Source organism: Natrix helvetica (assembly GCF_964273705.1).
Source record: "Natrix helvetica genome assembly, chromosome: 5".
Lineage (NCBI taxonomy): Eukaryota > Metazoa > Chordata > Lepidosauria > Squamata > Natricidae > Natrix > Natrix helvetica.
Genome location: NC_138551.1, coordinates 142,335,498 through 142,345,735, shown reverse-complemented (window position 1 = coordinate 142,345,735; position 10,238 = coordinate 142,335,498). Strand labels below are relative to the sequence as shown.

Here is a 10,238-nt window from a genome sequence, read left to right as displayed (position 1 = left end):
AGAGAGGGAGAGAGAAAGAGAGAGGGAGAGAAAGAGAGAAAGAGAGAGGGAGAGAAAGAGAGAGAGAGAGGTAGAGAGAAAGAGAGAAAGAGAGAGGTAGAGAGAAAGAGAGAAAGAGAGAGGGAGAGAGAAAGAGAGAGAGAGAGGTAGAGAGAAAGAGAGAAAGAGAGAGGGAGAGAGAAAGAGAGAAAGAGAGGGAGAGAGAGAGAAATAGAGAGAGAGAAAGAGAGAGGGAGAGAGGGAGAAGGGGAGAGAGAAAGAGAGGGAGAGAGAAAGAGAGAGGGAGAGAAAGAGAAAGAGAGAGGGAGAGAGAAAGACAGAGGGAGTGAGAAAGAGAGAGGGAGAGAGAAAGAGAGAAAGAGAGAGGGAGAGAGAAAGAGAGAGAGAGAGAGAGCGTGACCACTCAGCCCGGCGTCCAGTCTTCCCTATGCCAAGGGCACTACTCCCCCCCATGGACGGGCAGCCGGGCAGCCTCAACGCCAGCCTGATCGGGCAGGACCCTCGGCTGCGTGGCAGTGCCTGGACGGCCGCCTTCCTCTGCTTCGTCATCCTGCTGACCATGGTTGGCAACTTCACCCTCATCCTCCTCATCTTCAGCCAGCGTTTCCTGCGCAACACCTCCAACTTCTTCCTGGTGTCTCTCTTCCTCTCCGACCTGATGGTGGGCCTGGTGGTCATGCCCCCGGCCATGCTGAACCAGCTCTACGGGCGCTGGGTGCTGGACGGCGCCTTCTGCGCCGTCTGGTTCTCCTTCGACGTCATGTGCACCAGTGCCTCCATCCTCAACCTGTGCGTCATCAGCCTGGACCGTTACCTGCTCATCATCTCCCCGCTCAAGTACAAGCTGCGGATGACCTCCGTCCGGGCCTTCTGGCTCATTCTGGCCACCTGGACGCTGGCGGCCTTGGTGTCTTTCCTGCCCATCAAAATGGGCTGGCACAAGATGGACTTTGACCGCCACCCGCTCAACGCCACCCTGCAGCTGGAAGAGGAGCAGTGCCGCCTGCTGGTCAGCTTGCCTTACGCCCTCATCGCCTCCGTCCTGACCTTCTTCCTCCCCTCGGTGGCCATCTTGTTCACCTACTGCCGGATCCTGCTGGCCGCCAGGAAACAGGCTCTCCAGGTGGCATCTCTCACCAACAAGCCCCTCGGCGAACAAACGCAACAGGTAACAGCAACAGCGGTCCAGAACGGTGTTATTCCCGGGAGGGGAAATGGGCTGGTTTTTAATGACCTTTATCCTGGGGAATTAACACATCGTGGGATTGCTCCAGAGGGATGAATGAACTCTGTGCATGCTCAGAGAGACGGTGGTAGTTCCCAAATCTTCCTTCCCTTGCTAGGCATGGGTACCGTTAGCACTGCGGAGGCCGCACGGGCCCGGAGTTAATTAGATTAACTCGGGCCCGTGTCTCTCCCTCTGCCTCCAAAAGAGTTTTCATCCTGCTGCCCAAAAGGTTTCCGTTTCTCCCCCATTTTCAACAAACTTTCAAATTTCTCTAATGGTGTATTTTGGATTTGGGAGAGCAAGCTGCTCAGGGGCATGTTGTAAGCCAACAGAACTGCGAGACGGCAAAGTCTGTAAATGAGCATCAAATCAAGGTTTGCTCCTCGTTTTAAGAAAAATAAGAGAGCTGAAAGCCGTTTCTCGTGCACTGAATCGAAGGGGAACTGGGCAAAAAAGAAGAAGAAGAGGGAAATGAAAAATGGAATTTTGGTGCAATTTGAACAAGGGTTGCAAATGAAACTTTTCTTAAGAGAGGTGGGGGGGGGCTGTATTAATTTGGAAGCCATTGATTTCATCCCAAATTCAACAGCTTGCACATCCACTTTCTGGAAAGCCACTGGTCTCTGCGTGAGTCCGCGTTCTGGGAATGAATTTCACCTTCTAATTTAAGCCCTGCTATTAGTGCAGTGCAATGCATCAGAGAGTGGGATACCCCCTGTGTGAGTCCCTCCTGCTCCATGTTGAGACTCTGGAAAGAGCGCAGAGAAGAGCAACGAGGAGAATGAAGGGACTGGAGACTAAAACATAGGATGAACGGTTGCAGGAACTGGGCCTGGCTAGTCTAGTGAAGAGAAGGATCAGGGGAGACAGGAGAGCAGCCTTCCAATATTTGAGGGGCTGCCACAGAGAGGAGGAGGGGGTCAAGCTCTTTTCCAAAGCACTTGAAGGCCAGAGAAGGAATAATGGATGGAAACTGACCAAGGAGAGAAATAAGGAGGAATTTCCTGGCAGGGAGAACAATCAACCCATGGAACAGAAGTTGCCTTCGGAAGTTGTGGGAGCTTCATCACGGGAAGCTTTCAAGAAGAAACCAGACTGCCATTGGTCAGAAATGGTGTATGGTCTCTTGCTTGGGTAGGGGGTTGGACTAGATGACCTACAAGGTCCCTTCCAACTCTGTTACTCGAATCTAAAAACCCCGATCTAAAGACAGGTCCAGCCGAGAGGCTCTGATGCTAGGGACACAGAGTGATCAGCTTCTCCCCAAGGGGGAACTTGGAGGTGGGGGATGCCAGCTGTGGCCCCTCCACAAATTAAGCATCCCAGGTGTGCTGAAGAAAGAGGCTGCATCTATTTTGGAAGAGACAGTAACACACACACACACCGCCCCCCAGTTAGATGGAAAAGGTTAGGGAGAAGTCAAGGCATGGTCCCCTAATTTCTAAAAATCAGATGCTTCTCTTTGAAAATGCCCAGCCTGCAGACAAGATATCGACCATAACTTCATTGCATTCACCTGATTGAGCTTGGAAATGCATAAAGCAGTTTTATATCCTTTTTTTAAGGCAGAAGCACAAATCTCTGGGTGGCCACAAGAGGGCAGCACTATGATGTGGGAACATTTGGCCTCCCATTCAGTAGATCAAGACTGAGTGACACTTGTCCATCTCGAATGAAGTCCAGTGTCTAAACTCTTTCTGGATTTATATTTCCTGATCCGAAGATGACAAGCTCAGCCGCCGAGACCATGCACGCTATCAGGCTCACGCCTCCCAAAAATGGAACTGAAATTTCCAAAACGCTGGCCTTAAGGTAGCCTGCCCCTGTCTAGAGAAGCTCCATTTCACTGATAATTACAGAGGTGCTAAAGCCTTGAGGCGGGGGGGGAACTGCTTAGTTCCTGCATAATTTTCCCCTCCTTGACTATCAGAAGGAAGAGTCAGATCTTTGCAGCTGAAAATCCATATTGAAAAGGGGTCTAATTTTGGAGTTTGGGGAAGGGGCTGGTTTGAAACTGCATTCAGTTTTGGTCGCCACGATGTAGAAAAGATGTGGAGACTCTGGAAAGAGTGCAGAGAAGAGCAACAAAGAGGATTAGGGGACTGGAGGCTAAAACATATGAAGAACGGTTGCAGGAACTGGGTGTGTCTAGTTTAATAGAAAGAAGGACTAGGGGAGACATGATAGCATTGTTCCAATATTTCAGGGGTTGCCACAAAGAAGAGGGAGTCAAACTATTCTCCAAGGCACCTGAGGGTAGAACAAGAAGCAATGGGTGGAAACTAATCAAGGAGAGAAGCAACTTAGAACTGAGGAGAAACTTCCTGACAGTTAGAACAATTAAATCAGTGGAACAGAAGTTGCCTCCAGAAGTTGTGAATGCCCCAACACTGGAAGTCTTTAAGAAGATGTTGGATAGCCATTTGTCTGAAATGGTATAGGGTTTCCTGCCTAGGCAGGGGGTTGGACTAGAAGACCTCCAAGGTCCCTTCCAACTCTGTCATTCTGTTATATTTTACTGCAAACTCCTGTCACTTTCCAAATAACTATCGCAAGATCATCATAGTGCAACATCTATTAGAAGAGTTGGGGAGGGAAATGGAATAGCACACGGTATTGTATTGATGGCCTTGGCCTCTTGTCTGGTCCCCTTTCACTCTCTTGTCCTCTATCTTCAATTCTCAAAATAACATAAGCAGAGGTGGAGATGAACTGTTCCTTGGAAGAAGAGGGGGGAAAATAATCAGCGCCAGCCCTGTTTTCCTCTCCCCGGTTAATCCACCCACCACCTTGTACCATGTGTGAGTAGGCAGGGAGCAACTGCTCAGCTCGGGAGGAAGCACAGAGTGACTTTTAATTGCTTCCCCGATGCAGCCAAGGAATTAAAGCTACATTAAGAACTGAATTTGGGTCCTAGTTGGGTGCAGAGCCTCCCTGTCAAGGGCCAGTCTACCTGCCCGTCATAAGGGGTGGTGGGGAGACGGCGCAAGAGAGGGCAACTGCTTTGCTACCCGATGTGGCAAAACCACCAAGGAAAAGTTCACTGTAAAAAATGGATGAAATGGAGTTTTGTAGACAACGAGGCTGGCCCAGTCCAGATAGGGGATCATTAAGGCGATTCCCAGATTCTCGAACTAATGCCCACAGTTGCGCCCAGCTACAGAAGGTGCCAAATTCGAGGTCAGGAGCGCCTTGCCACGTCTCAAGGATTCTGCCATTCCCAAGAATCCAATTTACACCCAGAAAAGTTGGATTTTAGCCTATTTGTCCTGACCGAGGCTTCCCCAGCGGCACGAAGACGAGTCCTCGTCCCTTTTATTTAATTGAGAGTGAATTCCTCTCCAGCAAACTCTTTCCTCTCCCACCGTCTTTCAAGAGAGTTTGCAATTAGCGACCTTGATCAGGCTTGGAGAGTGGCCAGGCCGAGATCTTTCAGACGCCGCAATACTTGGCAAGGATGCAAGGATGAACGAATGGCCTCCTGCAAGCTCCACTCCCCTTTTGCTCCTCTTTTATTCCCTCTGGGAGGGGCCGTTCATCGTCCACCTGTGGCCTTACTCCCAAGTTGACCCCTGTTCTTTAGCTGTTCCCTTCGTCTGGCAACTCTGTGCATGCGCACACTGGGAACAGGCTCCAGCTGTTCTTCTGCCTCACTGATCTCCGACTCTGAAGGCAGCTGATAACTGGCATACGACTCTGGCCCCATCTCTGCCTCCGACACAGAGCCCTCACCAGAGCCTTCCCCAGACTCCAGGACTGGCCCATCTTCCTCCCCAACCTCCTCACTGTCTGAGTGTGCCACCAGCTCCGCTGGCCGCTGGCGGGCCACAGCACTATCCTTGGCATTTTCCAAGCATGCCTGGTTTCAGAGGTGGATTGCTACCGGTTCGCACCAGTTCGGGCGAACTGGTAGCGGACATTGGGAGTGGGTCGCCAAACCAGTAGGGTCAGCTGGCTGGCCATACCCCCGAACCGTTTCCCCAATCACCCATGCCGTTGCCGGCATGTTTTTGACTCATTTTATAATGTTCTGCGCATGCAGGCAATTAACAGGCAATTGCGCATGCATGCACAAGCAATGTGCGGCGAGCGCAAACCGAACTGGCAGTAAGACCGACAGCAACCCACTCCTGGCCTGGCTACAAGCCTCATCCTTCCCTCCCTGCCAACCAGGACAAAGCCCAGCATCACCAGAGAGACCCTCTCGGACAGACACCCCCCCCCCAGGAAAGGTCTCACAGGGTTGATGGACAGCCATCAAGACCACCTCCTGCCCCTCTTCTAACCCTGGCAAAAGAGAAGAACTCCAGAGACCAGGTTTAGAAGGGTGCGTGGAAGCTCTTTTGCTTTGGGGCAGTTCAACCAAGTCTTTCTGGGGGAAAAAAAAATCTAATTAAACCTTTTTTTGCAGAGTTCAGTAGGCACTTAAGCTGGTGGGAAATTAAATACGCCAGCAGGATTTTTGGCTTGGAAGGAGAGTGGGCCACTGGAGCCGGCTTGGATGAATAACATAATCTTATTTTTCTCTTGGCATGGGAAGACTCTGGAGCTCTCCCTGTGAGGGGGAGGGAGGGGGGGGAGAGAGAGAGAGAGAAAGACAAATGTTCCCGGCAAATGAAACGTAATTAGCTAATATCGTTTAGTCACCAAGCAGCTTGTTTAAGAAGGCAAAGACACCAGGGCTGCGGCAAAGCATAAATCCGGAAAAGGAATCCGGCTTGCCTAAAAAAATCTCCCTTCTAAATTATTAAGGGCTGAAAACAAAACACCGGACTAAGTTTCTAGTCCTCATGGCGGGGGGGAAAGCTAACTTCACACGGGGGCCTGGGTGGCGTAACGCTAACATGCGGTCTAACCGTACTGTCCCTGAGAGCATCTCAGACGAAAAGGTATAAATACTTCCAAGGTAATAAATTATAACTTACATTTCTCTGCCGTTTCTTTTGATGTTCTCTTCCAATGACAACATTTTCCAGCTGGTTCTTATGTTATTTCGGTAGTTTTAAACTCTCTTTTATTTCCAGGTCTGATGTCCAAATCTTTAAGCCACACAAGCCTATTTATTCCACCCCCCGCCGGACACAAAGATGTACATTTAAAAAAATAGGAACTTCTCAACCACTATCCAGCGCTTAAAGAAATAAATTAAAAATCTGCCTATTTAACCCCGGAAGATTTACACTATAATTCCTCCAATGTTTACACAAAATAAGCTCGAATGAACTTTAGATTTAACCGGTTAATTTGTCTTACTCTATTAAGCCTTAATGTCACTGGTTTAGCATCTGGAATTCAGCATGGTGGTTTATAAACCAGAGTTTATAGCACATGTGAGTTTAGCTAATTAGGGCTTATTAAATGAGGATTAAACTATGGTTCAGTCCCATATGTAAACCAGGATGGAGAGGGAGAACTAGAAAAGTACTGGAATTCTTTTAGGTATATTAGGTATATTATATTAGGGTGTATTAATACCACTTTATAATGCCTTGGTAAGGCCACACTTGAAGACAGGCTTAAGATACAGAAGGATCTTGACAAACTTGAACATTGGGCACTATCTAATAAAATGAAATTCAATGGGGAAAAGAGTAAGGTTCTACATTTAGGCAACAAAAACGAAATGCACAGGGACAGTATAGGTGGCAGCTTGCTCAACAGTAGTAACTGTGAAAGGGATCTTGGAGTCCTAGTGGACAACCATTTAAATATGAGCCAGCAGTGTGCAGCAGCTGCCAAAAAAGCCAACACAGTCCTAGGCTGCATCAACAGAGGGATAGAATCAAGATCCCGTGAAGTGTTAGTACCACTTTATAATGCCTTGGTAAGGCCACACTTGGAATACTGCATTCAGTTCTGGTCGCCACGATGTAAAAAAGATGTGGAAATTCTAGAAAGAGTGCAGAGAAGAGCAACAAAGAGGATTAGGGGACTGGAGACTAAAACATATGAAGAACGGTTGCAGGAACTGGGTATGTTTAGCTTAAGAGAAAGAAGGACTAGGGGAGACATGATAGCAGTGTTCCAATATCTCAGGGGTTGCCACAAAGAAGAGAGAGTCAAGCTATTCTCCAAGGCACCTGAGTGTAGAACAAGAAGCAATGGGTGGAAACTAATCAAGGAGAGAAGCAACCTAGAACTAAGGAGAAATTTCCTGACAGTTAGAACAATTAATCAGTGGAACAGAAGTTGCCTCCAGAAGTTGTGAATGCCCCAACACTGGAAGTCTTTAAGAAGATGTTGGATAGCCATTTGTCTGAAGTGGTATAGGATTTCCAACCTAAGCAGGGGGTTGGGCTAGAAGACCTCCAAGGTCCCTTCCAACTCTGTCATTCTGTTATATTTAACTGCAAACTCTTGTCAATTTCCAAATAACTATCGCAAGATCATCTATTAGAAGAGTTGGGGGGCAAAATGGAATAGCACATGGTGCCCTATTGCTCTCTAAATAATAAGTTAATCCGTAATTTATACAAATTCAACCAAAGGTGGAAATAGTTCAAATCCTCCAACCTTTAAATTCCGTTCTTGCAATTCCTGGATCTAATGCATGTCAAGAGCGATGCCTGCCTTTCTTAGAATTTTAGAAATTAAGATTTTATTTTTTAAAAAAGAATTAGACCTCATTTCTAATTTGAGGTGGCAGTAAAGGATCATAAGCGCCGAGTAATTTAACTTGGCAATAATTGCCTCTAATTGACTCCATAGCCAGTGGAAGAAGAAAATGGAACATAATTGTGATTGCGTTTCAATGCTAAAATTGGGTTTTTAAAGAAATCTTACTTCCCCTCGTTCTTAGTCAATGCAAATCACCATTTGCTGATTTTTGGCTTGGAATTCCCTTGTTTTTTTGAGAAAAATAGAGAGACTGACTCCAATTTTCCAAGTTATCAGTAGGGGCGAGGAAGCAAATAAATGTCTTAAATTATTTCTTTTTTTGGTAAATTGAAGTCTGATACATGCAGCTTTTTACAGCAATCTGCTGCTTGTTTATTTTTAACATATGAACTTGGAAAAACCCTAGCAGACTCAGGAAAGATTTTAATTATCAGTTTTACATGCCTGCCCGTCTTGTGCCATTCAACCCCGGGCAGTGTGTAAAAGGAACATTTTAAATGCATTCAGATATAGACACCATATTATAAAAAGCTAATAAAAAGAACCAAAGACAAATTCCTTGTGTGTCCAGTCACACATGGCTCATAAAGAATTCTATTCTATTCTACTCTATTCTATTTTATATTCTGATCTGTTTTATATTTTATTCTGTTGTTCTATTCTATTCTATTCTATTCTATATTCTATTCTGCTTTATATTCTATTCTATATTCTGATCTGTTTTATATTTTATTCTGTTGTTCTATTCTATTCTATTCTATTCTATATTCTATTCTGCTTTATATTCTATTCTATATTCTATTCTATTCTATATTCTGTTCTGGTCTATTCTATTCTACTCTACTCTATATTCTATTCTATTCTCTATTCTCTATTCTATTCTGTTCTATTCTATTCTACTCTATATTCTATTCTATTCTATATTCTATTCTCTATTCTATTCTGTTCTATTCTACTCTATATTCTGTTCTATTCTCTATTCTATTTATTCTATTCTCTATTCTGTTCTATTCTACTCTATATTCTATTCTATTCTATTCTATTCTATTTTATATTCTATTTTATATTCTATTCTATATTCTATTCTCTATTCTGTTCTATTCTATTCTACTCTACATTCTATTGCTATTCTATTCTATATTCTGTTCTATTCCTATTCTATTCTATATTCTGTTCTGGTCTATTCTATGTTCTGTTCTATTCCTATTCTATTCTATATTCTGTTCTGTTCTGTTTTCTATTCTATTCTAATAAACGAATTCTAATATTTTTTTGGCGGGGGAATTTAGAAACCATAGAAAGGTAGGGGAGAAATCAAAATCATTTGGGGTGAGCTCTCTTCAACGAAGCCGAATTTGTTGCAAGGTGGAAAAATTACAATTGAATTTGCTGGCGGGGTGGGAATATGCTGGTGGGATTAAAAATGTGTTGTCAGAAACGCTTCAAGGCTGGGCATTCTTTTACCAACATTAAAAAAGGAAATAAATTCAAGAAGAAGCAAAGAAGAATTCTCTCTTGTGTTCCATTGGCAGAGGAGGGGATCCTTCCCCCCCCTCTCGGGCCAAGGAAAAAAAAGGGAGAAAGCACCTCATTTTGGGGGGTGGGGGGTGGAGGGGATTGAAATGAACTGGAAATGCTTCCCAGATTTGGAAACAAGGCGCTGTAAAAAAAAGAAGTTTGCTTGAGCTGGGTAAAAATGGGTGGCAGAAAAGTGGGGGGGGAGGTTCAATACAATACAATAGCAGAGTTGGAAGGGACCTTGGAGGTCTTCTAGTCCAACCCCCTGCCTAGGCAGGAAACCCTATACCGTTTCAGACAAATGGATTTCCAACATCTTCTTAAAGACTTCCAGTGTTGGGGCATTCACAACTTCTGGAGGCAAGCTGTCCCACTGATTAATTGTTCTCACTATCAGGAAATTTCTTCTTAGTTCTAAGTTGCTTCTCTCCTTGATTAGTTTCCACCCATTGCTTCTTGTTCTACCCTCAGGTACCTTGGAGAATACAGGTGAAACTTGAAAAATTAGAATATCGTGCAAAAGTTCATTTGTTCCAGTAATGCAACTTAAAACGTGAAACTAACATATGAGATAAGACTCATTACGTGCAAAGCAAGATAGTTCAAGCCTTGATTTGTCATCATTGTGATGATTATGGCTTACAGCTCATGAAAACCCCAAATCCACCATCTCAGAAAATTAGAATATTACATGCAATCAATAAAACAAGGATTGTATATAGAACAATATCGGACCTCTGAAAAGTATAAGCATGCATATGTACTCAGTACTTGGTTTGGGCCCCTTTTGCAGCAATTACTGCCTCAATGCGGCGTGGCATGGAAGCTATCAGCCTGTGGCACTGCTGAGGTGTTATGGAAGACCAGGATGCTT

The 10,238-nt window shown here is 45.1% G+C and overlaps 1 protein-coding gene across 1 annotated transcript in view; it reads left to right on the top strand.

Annotated features, from left to right (window-relative positions):
- Positions 1–296: 296 nt before the first annotated feature.
- HTR6 (5-hydroxytryptamine receptor 6) overlaps positions 297–10,238 on the top strand; it is a 16,112-nt gene continuing 6,170 nt past the window's right edge. The window contains exon 1 of the mRNA XM_081954678.1: positions 297–1,168. Within this exon, the coding sequence (XP_081810804.1) occupies positions 428–1,168 (741 nt within the window). The 5' untranslated portion in view covers positions 297–427. The remainder of the gene's footprint in view (positions 1,169–10,238) is intronic.